Source organism: Lissotriton vulgaris, chromosome 6 (assembly GCF_964263255.1).
Source record: "Lissotriton vulgaris chromosome 6, aLisVul1.2, whole genome shotgun sequence".
Classification (NCBI taxonomy): domain Eukaryota; kingdom Metazoa; phylum Chordata; class Amphibia; order Caudata; family Salamandridae; genus Lissotriton; species Lissotriton vulgaris.
Genome location: NC_141694.1, coordinates 270,745,092 through 270,763,740, shown reverse-complemented (window position 1 = coordinate 270,763,740; position 18,649 = coordinate 270,745,092). Strand labels below are relative to the sequence as shown.

Here is an 18,649-nt window from a genome sequence, read left to right as displayed (position 1 = left end):
TACACCCTTAGAATATGAATTGCGCGTCTATCTGTATAGCATAAAGCTTCCAGATTCTGTATTACATAAAGTGCACCAGGGTGTGCTTAGAGAGGACTTTGGCATCACAGAAGGGGCTACAGACACTGGAGTCCTCTTCTGTAATGATAGCACAGGGACACAGGTAGCACCAGCGCCATCTTTAGAGTGTTCCTCATTTTCAAGGTGGCATGACCCCTATGCAAACGAGGAAATAACTTTGCCTATGCAGCCACGCACTATTGAGGCTAACAGGCTCTTAGGAGGCAGAATGTGTGCCCCCAAGGATAGCCCTCAGGAGGGGAGGGGAATGAGGGGAGACCCATGGAAGTCAGACATCCCCCTGCAATAAGGTACATTCACTCACTACGCCCACCTGCATGGGGTATTTGCACCCACTTTCACAGATGTTGGACTAGTTTATAAACAGACGATCTGTAGTTCACTGAATGCGTGTCCTCAGGCCAGACATGTTTGCGGCTGCCCTTGGGGAGTGCATTAATGAAAATAGGGCACGCTATCCAGGCAAGCACTAGATGCACTTTTTGAAAGGTACGCCTTGACACAAACTCACTGTGCGCCCTACAGAGAAAATGGTCTTTAAGAGGCAGGAGAGTTGTGCAAGGTCGAAGGCAAAGACAAAACACTGTAGTGGTAGCTGGGTTCTGACAGCACAAGTGTAATGTTACCACGTCATGATGCAGTATTCTTTAGAGGCGTCCTCACCCCTTTCCTAAATTGGTGCAAGATTGGGGCAGTTACGATCAATACAGAGAGGTTGTTCCAACTCCTGGGTGCATTGATGGACCGCCTGCTGCGTTGCTTTTATTCTTTTATACTCATTTCTGCAGACTGTTTAAACCACGGACTGCAGAAAAATCTTCCACGAGAAGCTGAAGGGACGACCACAAAGCAGACCGTTTCAGGTGATGAAATTCGAAAACTCACCTCGCCTTTGTTTTGCTGGGATGCAGCGCCGTGAACAGAGCTGATCAACCGAGGGGAGGTTTGAGCTGCAGATCACCACGCTGCAGTGAAAGGAGATCTGTGAGGGAGGAAAGGAGGCACACAATGGATCAACCCAAGACCAAATCACATTAGCATACCATGCAACAATTTTACAAAATTGAACAGACAATTGAACAATGCAGATAAACACAACGGCTATGCTAGTTGGATATCCAATGCCAGCCCCTGCTGCCCATCTTTAGTGTAACAAGACTCCAGTAGGCATCATGAAGGGGAACACCCATATAACTGGAATCCTAGCCCCCCCCCCACTAATTTAATTACCTCTAATTTATTTAGGCTTGACTCCTTTGTGCATTATGTACTTTGTTTTTTGCTTGCAGGGCCCTTTGTGGGGTATAGCTCACAATCTGAACACCTGAACATTTGATGTTCAGCAAAGGGGTCATTCAACAGCATGAAACAAACTGGCACAGTCACTGTCACTCTCATAACTCAATACTTTAGACAGATCGAGAGTGACAATGAGAGCGCACAAAGATGAACAGAACAGCAGAGCAAGGGTAAGCTGCAGGGACTGTGCAATCAAGAACAAAAGCAAAACATGTAAAAATATTGCACCTGGCCCGAATAGTGTCTGCCATGCCATCTCTGCAATACAAAAAAGATTATAGCCCCACGGCCCACTGACCAGAGAGAAGGCAGAAGTGACAACTCAGCCTACACTGGCCATGAGGAACCTGAACAGACCAAGAGTACGCTAAAGGCTATGTTTGAGAACCATTCAGAATTGGATGGTTGTCATTCACCAGGACTGAAAACAAGGGACATGAAAAATAGCGGTAGCTTGTCTCCTTTCTGGTGAAGAATTGGCTTGGTAGTTTAGTCTGCCCTGTTCCCATGATGCACTGGGCCAGGGACAGACTGATTTGCATATAGCCAGGTTCTGAGCTGGGATGGTGCAGTGAGATATATAACAGTGATGGATCAAGCCCTGAACTTTGGACTGGGTAAGAGTGGTCTGCTTAATTCAGACACTCTGTTCATCACCACCCCCTTTTCTGAATCGTTTTGGCAATAAGGAGCACACAAAAAGCCAAGAGGTGCCCAGGCACCAAGCCAGGATGGTGATAAGCTGGTCTTTGGTGAACTTGTTCAAGCTGCAGTGAGGGATTCATTGTGGGTGGTTGTGTGCGGTGTTTTTCTTGAAGGAGAAGTGGATGCAGCTGTGGTCGGTCCAGTGGAGTTCGGTGGTGTGGCTGAAGGGGACGCGGTTGCTGGCAGAAGAGATGGGGTAGAACGTGTGTCCTCTGGAGTGTGCAGGTGTCGTGACCAGCTGTTTGAGTCCGAGGGTGGTGGAGGGTGGAGTTGCAGTCGTTGGCGTTCAAGGTGGAAGTTCAGGTCGCGGAGGAGGATTTAGTCTAGAGGCCAAGGCGTGAGAGCAGACTAGGTTGATGGAGTCGCTGAACTGTGGCTGGGGCCCGGGCGAGGGGGTGGGGGGGGGGGGGGGCGAGAAGGGTGTCTGTAGACGAGGGTTCCTCTGAGGGTGGTGTTGGGATGGTTGTGGATATGGGAGTGCAGGTGTTCGGCGGAGCGGAGGGTGTCTTCGGTGTTGGTCAATATTCGGAGGGTATTCTTGTGGACGGCGATTTCTCCTCCCAGTCTGTTGGTGCGGTCCCTGTGGGTGATCTTTTAGCCATCGGGGATGGCTATTGCAACGTCAGGTGCCAATGAGGTGTTCATACAGGTCTCCGGCCGGAAGGCAATGTCCGGGGAGGATGAGTCGAGCAGGTCCCAGAGTTCGACGGCGTGACTGGACGGAGCAGGTGGAGTACCATGCATCTGAGGTGGTTGTGGCCTGCCCTGGTAGGAGGAGCAGGTCGTGTTGGCGCACGCTGGCTGGTGAAGCTGCAGTTTCGGCAGGTGAGTTTCAGGGTGGCCTGGAAGCAGGTAGCTAAACAGCCGGCGTGAAGGAGGTTGGCATCGTAGCGGTGACTGGTGTCATGGGGCTAGGGAGTATGGCACTGGGCGTGGTCCAGGCGCGGACAGGCATAGACTGGCTTGCCTTAGGCGCGCATTCTGGGCGCCAGCAGCCGCCATTAAGGGGTGGAGGGAGGAGCAGCTAAGAGGTGGGTGGGAGGGCGAATGGGCAAGTGGCAAGGCGTGGCCGCAGGGGACGCACCGGCGGAAAAACAGAGTACAGCGGGGGGGAGAGGGAAACAGGGGGGCTTCAGGGAAGCACTTGTAAATACCAACACAAATACAATACCAACAAAAGGCAGCAAAGTATCCCAGAGGTGCGGGCAAAGTTACAGCGAAAAGTAGTGAAAAACGAGAGCGGCCACAGGAGGCTTGAACTCGTGGCAGCAGCGGGCAGAGAGCACAGGCAGGTGGAGCTAGCTGTGCGGCCTTAGCACAGGGTCACGGATCACTCCTTGGAGGTCAAAGATTCCTGGAATGGACACATTTGTCCACTTAGCCAGCTTCACCAGTTAGAGCAGCATCCAATAGGACAAACAGCACTTCTGGGAAAGGTCAGGTATTTAGGCCCTTTTCCCAAATGGAGGGCTAGAACGTTTCATTAAATTTCAGTGGCTAGCACAGTTGACTATTTCCTGAACGCGACACTTGCAAGGGAAGGACTACGATATGGAAGAGGGACACAGTTGTAATGAGCACCCTCCCTCTATACATTCACCTTTATTTCAAAGTTCAGTAATGTTGAAGTTTAATGTACAGCTTGCTTACAATAGGGTAACCTCAGTCTTACATAGGCCAATATTAATAAATGGAAAACTGAATGATATAGCAACTCCCCTCTATGCAATACCCTTCGGATGCAATGGCACAATTAAGAAAATATACCCAACTGGTGAATAAGAGGCAAAACATATTAGACCTTGAGCAACTGCACATTAGAAGCAGCTTTATTACAAGTGGGCTAAACAATTCCATAGCTGCTGTATTGTGCAACATACGGGCCAGGTTGGCTTCCCCATGCAATTTTATTTGTACAAATATAAAAAATACCTTAGTTCAGCGAGACTCACCGTGCCCTTTGGGATTTGCCTGAAGGTAAACATCTTCACTTCGAATCTCTTCAGGTGGCCCGGAATACGCACTCTCGAATCCACAGCAACTGGGTGGAAGACTGTTTCATAATCATCGGCGCCATTTTCACAGCTTAAAAAGGAGGGAAAACACTTAACAGGAGAAGGCAACAATAAGCCGACCAGTCAGCAACAGCCCAATATGCCTGCTATTCAGGTTACAGCCAGAGTTGGAACAGAGGGCTAAAACAAAGGAAGAATGCTGCACATTCGGTTTTAGAATCCCACCCAGGGTCGCACGTGCACCTCCATCAATACCGCACACGGCCACACCCCCTTCCTGATCCAGGTTGTCTAAGGTTGCAGTGTGCGCCACTGCACAATCATGTGGAGCCCACTGCAGAAAGAGCCTCCTCCCGCCAACTCAAACTGATGAGGAGTTATGGGAAGGGTACGGAGTGAGAAGTACACATGCTTCCTAGGAGATGGAACAAAGGTCAAATCAAGCACCCATCGCAACATACAGAGAAACTAACCATTAGCAAAGCCAATAGATCTCACCTCTAGGACCTATTGGCTTCCCGAATACTTTTAGCAGTGCTCTCCAGACATCCCACCGACTGTGTAACAAAAAACACAATCGAGTTGGCGAGACCGCGGCAGATTAAGGAATTATCCCACCGACCCATACAAGCATGACAATGTACGTACATGCATGCACTGGACTGCATATGCATGCAAGCAAAGTTATGCGGATGCCATTACTTCAATTTTCTTTAACCGATCCAAGATTGCAGACCCTACTTGGACCCGTAAATAAAAGGTGGGTTTTTAGCACAAAAGCACAATTTTATTTTTTTAAATGAAAAAATAAAAATTGAAAGGGATGCTAGGGATAATGGAGGTGCTGGTGGGGGCAAAGGGGGGGGGGGAGAGAAGAGGCATTGTGTGAGACACCAAAACAAGGGCTGGGGAGAAGCACACAAGAGGGTGAGAAGCAACCTACAACCACACCTGGAGCAGTAGTGCGAGGTGGTATTTGGTGTTGGGGGGAATCACATGGCCAAAGGTAAGGAAAGAGCTGGAAAATACAAGCACTCACATGCTTAACCAAAACGAAAAAGAGTTCTGAGTGAGCAATGGATGGACATACGCCATCCAATAACAGAAGGGAAATATGCTATGCTCCAAGGGAGAGACACAGAAGATGGACAAGCTGGGAGTAGGAACGCCATTGAATAAGCAAATGACTGACAATAAATCCAACCAAAATTAAGCAATGGGTAGGCTGTAAACTCTGTTCTTGGTAATCTCAGACTTATGGTTTTTTGCAACTAGACTACAAGTGCGGTGTTAGGCTCACCTAAAAGTGGGCATGTGTGGTAATTGCGAATGGTAGCCAAACAAGCATTTGATCAGCAAATATACCAGTTATATGTGATATACTCACTACATCCAAATCTTTGTTGGATACTGCAAGAAATTGGGTTTGGACAGGTGCGAGTCCTTCAAGTAACAGCCTCAGTCCCCATCAGGGCGAACCATAGTCACAGAATTAAACTGTGCTTAACCCAGTGGTAGCTTGGCACAAACGCAGTCAGGCTTAACTTTGAGGTAATATGTAAAGGGTTTATGCAGTGCACAAACCGCAATAAAAAAAAAATGAAGAAAAATCCCACACCAATTTAGAAAAAGAGTAAATTTGGATTTATGTCACTTTGGTGTCAAATTATTCAATCAGTAGAACTGAAGTTATGTATTTTTAAAGATTAAAGTGGAAAATGGCTTCTAAAAGATCAAACGGCTAACCACGGACATCTAGGCACACAAGACTGGGGCAAAATCAAATGTTATTGCTGACAACGATGGAACGAGAGTCTGATGCATGAAGTGTATTCAGCCCGGTCTCAGCTTACCTTCAGATTTGGAAGAAAAGGTCAGAGAAGGTAAAACTCAGTAGGGCCAGGCAGCGGCGGTGTCTGAGAAGAAGTGGTCAGGGAGCAGCTAGACAAACTCACAGTAAAGATTCCTACATTCTAGTTTAGTCTTTTTTGGAGGTCAAAAATCTCCAGTGGGAGAAAGCGGCAGACTTAAGCTCCATACAGGCTCAACGCATCAGGATACCCCTTCTGCAAGGAGCACCTGAACAGAATTTGCTGCACATAGCATAGTGGGAGCTTCGGTGAAATCAGGCCGATCTGCATTGTATCTTGGACGGAACGAGCAGGTAGGTCCTGGTCTCCCCTTGGTTCTTTGAGCATTTTATGTCAGAACATTTTCTAAGTGCCAAGGACTGGAGAGGAACCATTTGGCAAAGAAGGTTGTAGCCTTTTCAGTCCCTGAAGCTCTGATCAAAAGGGAAGCCAACTAGCCCCTGGAATCTCTTTTGAATCCTGGGTTCAAGCAGAAGAGCAGGGCTCAAGTAGCAGGGTAGACCGCTGGGAGCTCAGAGGAGGCTTTAGGCAGCAGAGCAGTCCTTGGTGCAGAAAACAGTCTTCTGAAGTATACAGCAGGCCAAACCAGCAGGCAGTCCGAATCCTTCCATGGGTCCAGAAAGTGAACTGAAGAGTGGATCTGAGGGTCCCTTTATCCCTGATGCCCACTTTCAAGTGGGAGAAATGCTTGGAGGCTGCTTACCACCAGAACTGCTCTGGTCCCAGTCTGCAGGCACAATAGGCTAGTGTGAAGGGCTGTGTGTGGTGTGGGTCAGTCTCTTGAAGTGCAAGTGGCAGGTACCACCCCGCCACCCCCAATCATGCCCATTTAGGCATACCTAGTACCTCTGTGTGGCTGTCTGGGAGGAATATACAAAGGCCAACTGCCACTCATTCCTACTCCTGTGGCTCAGGAACAGGCTACAAGCACCAAATGGTTAGAGAGGAAAAATGCCAGTTTTCTAAAAGTGGCATTTTCAGAATTGAGACTTAAAATCGGACTTTACCATTAAAGAAATTGAATTACAATTCCTCAGACACCAAACAGGATTTTCCTACCTGTTGCCAATCAACGGTTTTCACTGATTAGATGCAATAAGGTAACCCAGTGTTATTCTTAGGCAGTTGTGAAAAACACATTTCAGTTTTTCACTACCAGGATATGTAAAAAGTACATGTCGACATTTTAAATACACTGCACCTTACCCTGTGAGTTGTTCAAGGTCTATCTTACGGGTGACTTCTGTATTAAAAAGGGAGTATGAGGCTTGGCTAACTGGTTATTTTTCCAAGTCAAATTGGCAGTGTAAAACTTTTGGCAGGCTGCCGACACGTTTTAAAGTGTTACTTAAGTGGGTGGCACAATAGGCGGTGCAGGCCCACCAGCAGCATTTAATTTACAGGCCCTGGGAATATGCAATACCACTTTACTAGAGACTTATAAGTAAAATTGGCTTACAGCGGATTGTCATTTAATTTACCTTTTACTTTGGGCACTGCAACGCAGTGCTACAGACTTCGGGATAACAAAAACAAATTCAGAAAAATAGGAGGGTTGAAGGCAAAGTTTGGAGGTGACCCTGCAGAAAGGGTCAAGTCCAACAAATAGCATTTTGATTACTGAAAAACTAGAACACATCTGCTCTCCATACATTTTAAATTTGAGATTAGAACAGAAGGTCTTAAATATCTACGGTGCGATTGACTTGAAGGGCAGAATCTAAAAACTATTCCTTCTACTTTAGTGGGTCCAAAAAATATAAGTCACTCACAGCTGAAGATATAAACTACCAGCAAATCCAAGAGGACCAGAGTCAAAATCAAGAATATATGGGATCCTACAGTTAGAAAGTACAAATTAAATTTATGTTCTTCCTGCCCACATCAACAGCACACCCAATACATCTGCACCCCAATGCACTCCGCCCAGTCAACAACCCACCCTACCACATCTGTGAACTGAGCTCCCTGGCTAATTCAGAATCTAGTGTAAGATGCAATGATAGAGGGTAATGGCGGGTAATGGCAGCTAACAAGTTGTGCTAAGAGATTAGTAGGCCCATCGGGAAAAAAAGGCATTCCCTGCAGCATGTAGGCAAGAGGAGTGTTAACACCGAATGGAATACACCCTCAACCTTGAAAACAGTGCACCGAGCCACACCATGCGTCTACCCTGTGGCAAGAAACCTGCCATTGAGGAAGCCAGTAAGCTTTAATGGCAAGAAAAACATTGCGACAGGTAGATTGATAAGAAGCTAATTGTAAACCACACTAACAAACTGTTCTGCATGAGACAGTGCTTATTTAATTCTAAGGGGGAGCTTGGGAGCAGAAGAGGGGTTTGCAGTAAGGGGTTGACACGAATGCAAGGCTGAGCTCAGCAGGGCTAAAGTGCCTGCACTGCTGCAGTGATGAAAATCACTTTTCAGCAGTGCAACCTCTACCTGCCACTACAGCTCTAGAGAGCTGTATGCAGACAGAAGGCGACATAGGTGCTGGGAGCCTCTGCCTAGAGAGAATACCAGAAAAACTGTTAATTGATCTCAGGAGGTGAGAATCCAGACAGACACCGAGGGACAACAAACACAGGCAATAGCAGCAGAAGAGTGAAGCAATAGAGAAACTGACCATACCCTAGGGAAAGAGACCAGAGGCAAATGGGAGAAGGTTGCTAATGAATGGTAGAGCTGAATGGCTGCCTTGGTCCTACGTGGCCTGCCCATCTCCTAGGCGGAGCATGGTGGAGAGTTTGCTTAGGCAGCGCCTGACTTTGGGCATCGGTGGATAAACCCTCAGCGTGTGCCCCTGCCCCTATCGGCCTGGAACGAGCTGGGTATCGGATCTTAGTTAATACAGTTACTCGATATACAGGACCAGAAAAAAACAAATTAGACACTGGACTGATCACACATTATTAGGAGCAATATGCATGACTGAGCTTTCTGGAAACTCATTGGGCATGTGATCTAGTCGAAATGCACATCAAAGCCGCTGATAACGCAGAGATCTACAGGCAGGCTTATGAGCACTACAGGACATTTGAACAGGGTCTATGGTATTGTTTTAGTGGGGAAACATAACAGCTTGACAAACGTAGCCATTAAAGACTCCCAGGTAGCAAGGGAAATGCAAGTGTGCAAATTGGATGAGATTCCTTAATTTTCTTAGGTGAGGTAAAACTAGAAAGGAGTGAAGTAAATTAATTTTGATAACTACTTGCAAGGGGTATCGTATAAGAGTTGTGAACTCTGAGAGTTGTGGCAGTGACAAAACTGCAGAGCCTATAGGACACACTAGCAAAATGACTAGGGACAACCTATCACAGCCTCTGAAATAATGTAGTGTCTTGGCTTTGAGTATCAATGATTACTAGCGGTGTGGAAAATTTATGTAATTTGCTTGGACTTAATTCTATTAAATTTCAGTAAAATTATGTGAAACCACACGCAACGGCACAAATATGTATTTTACTTTGCACAAAATGCGCCCTTGCATTAATTTGATGCAGGAATATATACAGAGCTAAAAAAAGTACAAAAACCAAATGCACCGCAAAGCACAACTGCCCGAGTTCTATTGTTCTTTTGCATTCATGATAATTTGTTAGAGTGAATTAGAAGTACATTTTTTTTACCACAAATGGTGTTTAATTATACAAGTGGAGTAATAGTGTAGCTGAGTTTCACATAACATGAAACTCCCAAAATTGTTTGAATTACGCTAATCTAATTTAAATTTCGCCCAGGCCCAATGATTATCTAACTGAGCTGCAACACAAGGAGGTGGACATTAAACCGCATAATCATCAGATCCCTCAGAATGACCCCAATATAATTGGTAAGTCAGAATTAAATCTATATGTATGGTTTGAGAAAGGTGATTTTACACCAAAATGAGTCATGGATAAATGCCATAGAATAATCCAACGGGTACAGGCATTTTCTTTACAAGAAAGTATTTTGCATTGATGGACGTGACGGCACCTGTCTGCCCAGTGCTTGGGTGGTTGAGGCCTGCTTACCTTTATTGGAACAATGTGTATATACACACCCGTCTGCATAATATCTATATCTAACCCCTGCCGTACATTACAGGGATATTGTGTGTCAGATTTCCATGACCATATAGAAGAAAGGAGGCTGAAGACAAAGTTCCTTCTCAAGATTAAGGAACTCTGAGCTGACTTGCGTAGCTCTTTTGTAGGAAAGAAAATGTTTGGAAACATCAAGAATAAAAATAGAGTATCTAGCACAAAATTAAACCTATCGAAAAAGCTATTTGTTGCAAAAAGATAGATTCCATTTAATAAAAGTCCGTTTTTTACCAAACGGGCTCAATATGTATAGAAACTTGCAGAAAGATTCTAACTTTTCTGTAGCTGCCCAAGGAGGGAAAAATAAACAAGTTAATATAAATATCTCCTTTCTGATGTTCACTGTACAGCTTGAACTACAGAACTGAAAAATTGCAATGTTATTTTCTAATATTTAAACACGTGCTTTAATAATGCTCAGTGACTTGACCAGCTTTTCCGCACAGCTGTTAACACTGGCCACAGGCAGGGGCAGCTCCAGGCTCATGGCGACCCTGGGCAGGGAGCGTAGGTAGGGGGCCCCGGAAGAGGGGGTCCGGGCAGTGGAGGAACCTCCACCCAGGGGGGGCAGCAGGGGGCGAGGGGGGTCATGGTGTTTGGAAGTGGAACAGAGCACGGGGCCGCCAAATCCCTGCCAGGGGCAGTGACGCAAATATCTATCCATCCTCAGAGGATTATTATATTAAGGATATATATTGACGTGGCGGCCCCTGGGGTTTGGCGGCCCTGTACAGGTGCACAGCTTGCACAAGCCCGAGGTCGCCCCTGCAACAGGCATGGCCATGTCCGAACTGAGTGGCTATGTCTTTTCTTCATAACAAGAGTCTGCCTGTGTCAAGACAGCAAAATTAAAGAAATTAGAGAGAATCCCAAATATTTATCACTCAGGAGAGATAAGACGACAGAAAGAAAACCAAAAGGTTAAAGTGAACTTTTAAACACTTGGAAGTACACCTATCACCACGTTAAAGTGCAGTTCTAGTAACAAATTAAAACAAAAGAAATCACTTGAAATTTGCTAATCAGGACACAATCCATAACTCACCACAGCCATGCAAATGATAATTGGCAGATCAAATGCAATGCTCAGGACCCCACACAAAGACAGCTGCAATTACAAATGTTGAAAATCTGAGATTACTGGTTGCATTACGGTTACCGCTTTAACTGAGTCATCTATGAACGCTTTGAGAGCGTGCGGTTATTTAATTACATTTTGCTTTACGTGGTTTTAAGTACTGCAAGGTCAAGAGCATCACATCGGGTGTACAGTTTAAGGTTTACATAGCTTTTGTGCAAACCTCCACAGCCTTTGCACAGCAGGTGGGAGCCGTAGTTATTTTTCGAATTGTTTTGGTTCTGCGGTTCCAGAATTGGTACTGCAGTCCCAAGGCTATGGCCCCATGTAAGCTTCACAGAGTGGTGCCAGAACCATGACTCTGGTGCATGCAGGTTGCCCTATAACAGCCAACGCTAATTTGGAACTGCGGAGGGGGGCACTCACTAATCTGCAGTTCCAGGAGCCACAAGTCTAGAACATTTTTTTTTTATTTAAACATAGGGAGGGGTCCCTTCACAGCACATCTCAACATGGTCTAGGAAGAGGGGGCTGCAATGGGACCCCCTTCAGGTACTCACCCATTCCTTTTATCCTTTTATGCGCCCTTTTTAGGTCGAAGGCCTAAAAGGCTGCGCTTGCGCAGTCTTAGTCCGGAGATTTAATGACTTAGTAGCGCAGAAGGTCCCGCCTCCCTGCCCTGTCTCTCCTTCATTGGCTGGCTTCCTAAACTGAGGCCAGCCATTGGAGGAGAGATGCGTCACTCCAAACAAGCCCCGTCTTTTTCGGATTCGGGGGCGTACATTTTGCTGTTCTTTAGACAGTGACGTTGTCTGTCACTCAAATCAGCAAAACACGCCCCCGAATCCGAAAATGGCCGTGCGTTTCTCCGAGGCATTGTCTCCTTGCCTTGGAGAAACGTAGTGGTGTTTTCGGAGCTGCTCGCCTCCCTTCCCTGCTGCTTTTACGAGCTGCTCGGCTCCGCTCGCCTCTCCCCTCCCCCCTCCCTCCCTCTGCTGCAGCTCTCCTCCGTCATGCTCTGCCGCTCCCCGGCCCCCACCCCTCCCTCCCGCATTCGTAATCGTACCTCTGTGGAGGGGGCATCCGCGGAGCCCGGGGTACAGGGGGTAATCTCTCTTGCCTTAGCCTGGTGCCAATTATGCCAGTACTGCTGAAAAAGGCAGACCGCGCAGTGTTACCCAGCGCCGGAGCTACACACACTCCACGCACTTGTAGACTTCGGAGAATCGAAAAACCTCCACCCCTTTCGGCTAAGAACGACAGACCCTTACATCTGCACAAGGCGAATTTCTACCTTCTCCCCGACGGTCGCTTCTGTGCTCCCTGGTAGCGGCGTGTGCCTCTGCTCTCACATACTCCACATTTTTTTCCAGCAAGCAACACTGACCTCGGCAATTGTATTTTTTATATGGGAAAATCACTTCTCGCAGCCTCCGCTGAAACCGTTCCCACTGGGAATGTGGAATCGCAGCAGCAGAATGAAAACTTTCACTTTCAGAGCGGCGAGGCGTGGTTTCGCGGCAGCATGGAGTAGAGTGGAGCAGAGAGTGAGCCAGTGGCACTGCCAATGAGGCCTTCCAGCCCACAGAGCTCCGCGTGAATCCAGGCTCCTCGACCCGGCCTTCCAGGGCACCATGTACTCCCCTTACTGCCTCACCCAGGTAAAGTCAAAGACCTCTTTCTTGCCTTTGTGTCCTTGTCCATGCACGGCTGCTTTGGTGGGCACCCTCGTGGACGAGGGATGTGGGTGCGGAATTTTCAGCCTTCCTCGGCAAATGTTTGCATGGCACCTTTCCAGCGTTGCCCTTTTCTTACAGCTGGACATGCTGTAAGTCGGGCTCCTTATTTCCTACTGTTGTATACTTGGAAGGAAGGGGATCTTGTTAGAGTTTGGGTTGAATTGATTAAAAAAGTGAGGAAACAGTCAAATCGTGAGTATTAGCACCCAGGACATTTGAGGGGATTCGCCAGTTCTGCAGACTGATCGCAGAGTCTATCAAAGCTGGACTGCTCAACTGAAAATTTGTGCCCTTGGCACTTGTTGTAGGAGGTGAAATGAGGTCTCGGAGTTTGGTGCTAACCTCATGTGCGCTGCAGTTAATTGTGTGCTTATATAGCGCAGGAATCACTCCCGAAGGGGTACCTCCGCGCTTAGACCGCTGCGAAACCCTTCCTGGCTTCCCTGAGAGATGGTCCCTTAATGGGTATCTCCAGGGTGAGACCAGGCATCCCCGGCGGTCTGGTGGGGCCGTTAGTGAAGATGAGGCAAGCTAGTGCCCAGAGTTGCCGAGTGTGATTGCTGATCAGAGTGGGCACCGAGGCGAGAGAATTATCGAGTCCGCTGACCCTGGTCCAGAAACCTGCCGCGTCGGGAATCGAACCCTGGTCCCGGGCCGTCCTCTGCTCTCGGGTCTGCCGCCTCTAACCAGTGAGCCACACTACTTCACAGTTGTAGATGTTCACCACCTGTAGACACTGTCCAGGTTCGACCCACATTCTGTACCTATCTTTTTTCCAAATTGTCCTATTTTCACTTCTCCGACACAGGAAGAAAACCCTTTTTCTTTCTTCAAGCTATGTAACTTCCCCAAATAAAGTTATACACCAACAATTTTATACATATATGCTCATGCATTTGTGTTTAAAGCTGTTGACATAGAACTACTGATACTAGAACTAGAGGGAATTCTGTGTCACTTGGAGTCGAAAAGGAAACCTCGGGTGCTTGATTTGGGATGTATTATCTCAAATCTATTTTGTCCGTGTCTCCTTTCCGGCCACTCCCCCTTCCCCTCCCCCTCGCTGTCCGTGTCTCCTCCCCCCCCCCCTCCCGCTGTCCGTGTCTCCTTTCCCACCCCCCTCCCGCTAACCGTGTCAGAAGTTAGCGCAGGCTGTCTGCTTCCTCTTGGTGGACCTGTATCTGCTGACTCAAACTGAGAAAGCCTTGCATCTTCTCGTGGTCCTGGAGAAGATGATTTTGCAGGGAAGCAGTATTACTAAAAATGGGAAACATAACGAGGTGAGTCAGTTATTGCAGATCTGCACTAAATAGTGCATTGGGTCTGATGCTTCAGGGAGATGCTGCTTTTTTCACCCCTACTTTACTTTGTGTAGTAGGTTTCCCAGGTGCCCATGCTTTTTTCCCATGTGTGTATGTTGCTTTCGGAATAGAGATGATGTAACTAAATGGATTGACCGTATGTATGTATAGCAATATGTACAGCTGGAAAACTGCTTCATAAATTGAAATCTCAATTACAGAGTACTAATGGGACTTCGTAAAGCCTCACTGGTTGGAATCATTCATGCAAGTTGTGTATATCGGTTCACTCATTTTTTAACATATTTTATTGGTTTCAGAGATACCCTAAGAAAACAGCAAAATCTCGCATAGGAAAAATAGATAACACAACATTTGCTGGTGGGATCGGCATCTCAGTCCAACCTTAGACCTTCAAATGAGTGTGTTGATGCTCTACTTTTCTCTCATTTGGTAGTCCACCATATCTGATCACCAGGCCTTTTCTCGGACACAATCAGTAGTTGCCCCATACAATTGGCTCCTAAAAGTCAGAGACGTCAAATATGCCTTCTCTAGAGAGCCCAGGGTTCCCTTATTGTTTAACTTAAAAATGTGCTGCTACAAGCGTTTTCCTTAATTCTGCAGAGGGTGGTAATGCCGAGGAGTGTGATATGCCTGTGATTCTCAGAAAAGGACAGGGCTGGTTTTGCTGTGATGCATCAAAGGGGGGGGGGGGGGAAGTCATTCTGATTCAGGGTGGGCGCTTTCTTTGCCACAGACCTTTTATTCAAAAGTAGAAAGCTGTACCTTTTTGAAAATTGAGAGGAGTTGTAAATTGTTGTGAGCATTCCTGTGATACAAATGATAGGTAAAGGCAGGGTATGTTGGACGATATTGCTGAAAAGTGAGCAGCACTGTGAGTGGCTGTGTGTGTGTGTGAGTGGCTCTGTCTGTGTGCGCGGCTCTGTCTGTGTGCGTCAGCCGCTCTGTGTGCGCGGCTCTGTCTGTGTGCGCGGCTCTGTCTGTGTGAGTGGCTCTGTGTGTGTGCGCGGCTCTGTCTGTGTGCGCGGCTCTGTCTGTGTGCGCGGCTCTGTCTGTGTGCGCGGCTCTGTCTGTGTGCGCGGCTCTGTCTGTGTGCGCGGCTCTGTCTGTGTGCGCGGCTCTGTCTGTGTGCGCGGCTCTGTCTGTGTGCGCGGCTCTGTCTGTGTGCGCGGCTCTGTCTGTGTGCGCGGCTCTGTCTGTGTGCGCGGCTCTGTCTGTGTGCGCGGCTCTGTCTGTGTGCGCGGCTCTGTCTGTGTGCGCGGCTCTGTCTGCGAATACTCTAATGCCATTGTAAATGACAATACCATTTATTTATGTTTAAAAAAAAAATGAAAAAAAAGGTCATGAGCAATGCCAATAGCTCTACCTTTCATAATGCCGAGACCATTGCATTGTAAATGCTTGTTCTTTTAAGGGCTCTGGGGAAAGAGTCCTTGCATCCTAGTATGACAGCAGCAACATTTTCTCCCAATGTTACCGCCGGCCAATTGTATTCTTCAGATAAAACAGATCAGTCTTTTGATCTGCCTTACTAAAATGGCTAAGGGGAGGAGACAAGCCCTCAGCCAATCAGACCTGTGTATTCAAAACTGTAAAACTACAAGCCATTAGTTTTACAGTTTTGATTCTATCAAGGTCACTTCAGACATACTGCACTTATGACGAATACAGAGTGTTAGCACTAGTTCTTTAGAAGACTTGGGAGGGAGGCAGCAGGGTCATGGACTGAGGAGAGGGGGGTACCATTCTCTTCCCTATTGGACTACTCTGGTCAACCTCTCCCCCTGTCAAGGCTCCGTTCCTGTTCCTTTCAAAACTGGGCAGGTCACCCCTCTGATTAAAAAAACCCACCGCTGATGAGGACCTCAACAACTTCCTCCCCATCACTAACCTACCCTTTCTTGCAAAGATCACAGAAATAGGTGTTGCTAAACAACTCTCGTCATATCAAGGACAATGATCTTCTTGACAATTTTCAGTCCAGCTTCATCCAAAACTACAGCACTGAAACAACCCTGCTGCAAGTGATTGATGCCGCGCTGCGGATACTAGATTCGGGGGGAGGTCTTGTCTTCTAATTCTCCTTGACCTTTCTGCAGCCTTTGACACCGTCAATCACAACACCCTCCTCAACACTCTTTAACAGAGAATGGGCTTGGAGGGCACTGTGCTCAAATAGTTTGCTTCCTTCCTCTCCAATAGATCCCAAATGATCAAAATAGCTGACAGTCTTTCCTCTCCTTTGGCGGTGGGTCAAGGTGTTCCTCAAGGCTCTATACTTGCACCCACATTGTTCAATCTCTATTTGGAACCACTGGGAAATCTAATTAAATCCGGGGTCCACTATCATCTCTACGCAGACTATACTAAAATCTACCTCAAGGTTGCCTCCACTCGCGATCTACTCTGGAGTCCATTCAAAACTGGATGTCAACACATCAACTGATTCTGATTCCATCCAAAACTGAATTTCTCCTCCTCTCCTCCTCACTTTCTCACTTTCTCCTCCCCTGGTTCAATCATGGATGGACCAGATGAATCTACTGAACAATAAACCCATCATTGTCGACAGCGCAAAATCCCTTGGTGTCATACTCGACACAAAACTCAATCTACTCTCCCACATTAATTCAACTGCAAAGTCTGCTCGATACCAACTGCGCCTTCTCTGGGGGATTCGTCGCTTCTTCCCGGAGCATGACCTTAAAACCCTGGTCCAATTAATGATCCTCTCCAGACTGGACTACTGCAATTCTCCTCTTACTGGCCTCCCCAAATCCCACCTGTCCCCCCTTAAGTCCCCCTTTAAGTCGTTTCTCCATTCAGCAGCTCGTTTCATCCCACCCATGTTATCCACCCGCCGCTGGCTTCCCATCGAGGGAAAATCTATCAAATCTACCTACAAGACTGCCTGCATCACCCACAAAGCCTTGCACTCCTCTCCTCGCTACCTGGCGAATAAACTGAAACTCTGGAAGCTCTAGACCTTTCACGAAATGCAGAAAATCTGCTTGAACATCCCACTTTCAAGAAGGAAAGATCGATGGCCAAATCCTTTTTAGGCAACGCAGTGAGAATCTGGAACTCACTTCCGCCTCAGCTCCGGACCACCACCTCCTCAGAGGCCTTCAAAATGGACCTCAAAGTTCTGCTCCTTCAAAGACACCTCCAAAGTTGATTCATGACCCCTCTATTATCTGAAGGAAGACCTTTTGGTATAGAAAAGTTCTATTCTCCATGACTATGGGAGTGCCTTCCCAGTGTGTTCTTGTGGTTTGAGAGTCTACCATTTTTTTGCAGTATTACCCTTTTACCTGTGTTTGGTACTCTTTTGTAACCTGCACTCGTCACTTTTTCCTCCTGTAATGCACCGTTTGCTACCTCTTATATTTTGTTTGCTCACGATTATCACTTTTGCCTCATGTAATGTAACGTTTGCTTTTGTAACTTGTTCACTTGTAATGTTCTCATGTATCAGTTCTTTTCCTATTGTGAAGCACTCACACATTCGGGTAAAGTCTGCGCTATATAAAAATGCATAAATAAATAAATGAAGGCATAGGGACATTGGAAGGTGTGAGGAGGGGGCACAGGAGACAGGGAAAGCAAACAGAATATGCTAGGCAGTCAGATGGGGCAGAGGCAGATAAATGGGCAGTGCAGCGCACGCTGGAGCAGTGGCACCTCAATAGACCATGGGGGGTCAGGAGGAAGATGGCAAAGGCACGCACCTAGACAACAAAGGGCATGGGAGGGCAGGGGAAACAAGTAAAACACAGGGAAGGCAGGAGTAACAGAAAACACTGCCAGGACTGGAGTGAATGGCCAGGAGCATGGGCAACAGAGGGCAGGAAAAATGTGGGCTGGGGCAGCAAGCTAAGCATGGAGGGCTATTGGGAGAGGCAGTGGCAGCACAAGAGACCATGTAGGGCGGGGTTAGATTGACTATAAAGGGCAGGGAGGAGGGGTCAGAAAGCAGACTATGGAGTAATGATGGTGAACGTCAGGCAAATAGACCAGTGAGCAGGATGGTATGGAAGGAGGGGCAAGGGCTTGCACATGAACATAGGGCATGGGGTAAGTCCAGGGGCAGGAATAACAAACTGACCATGAAGCGCAGACTGGAAGGGGCAGCTCATTTGGGCAGGGGCATGCATATAGAGCAGAGAGGAGGAGGACAGCGAGGGCAGTAAACTTACCAAGTCAGGCAGGGGTGGGCACAGTGAATGCAGATTGGGAATGGATGGTAAGCAGGAGGGGGGCAGCAAGGTGATCCGAGACTAGGCTGATGGGGTTTGCCACCAGCAGAGTGGGTCTGTGGCAACCAAGTATTGCGAATGTGTTGGCTAAATATGTTCTTTAAAAAGATAATCAGGAATTCATGAAAAAACAAAAAAAAGCCAAAGGTTACATGGACTGTATTGATGTTCATATGACCCCCCC

The 18,649-nt window shown here is 47.3% G+C and overlaps 1 protein-coding gene across 1 annotated transcript in view; it reads right to left on the bottom strand.

Annotated features, from left to right (window-relative positions):
* Positions 1–18,649, bottom strand: part of LOC147707124 (uncharacterized) — a 120,754-nt gene that overhangs the window by 7,494 nt on the left and 94,611 nt on the right. The window contains exons 19-20 of the mRNA XM_086925180.1: positions 4,038–4,170; positions 967–1,063 (exon numbers count right to left, since the gene is read on the bottom strand). Of these exons, the coding sequence (XP_086781306.1) occupies positions 967–1,063; positions 4,038–4,170 (230 nt within the window). The remainder of the gene's footprint in view (positions 1–966; positions 1,064–4,037; positions 4,171–18,649) is intronic.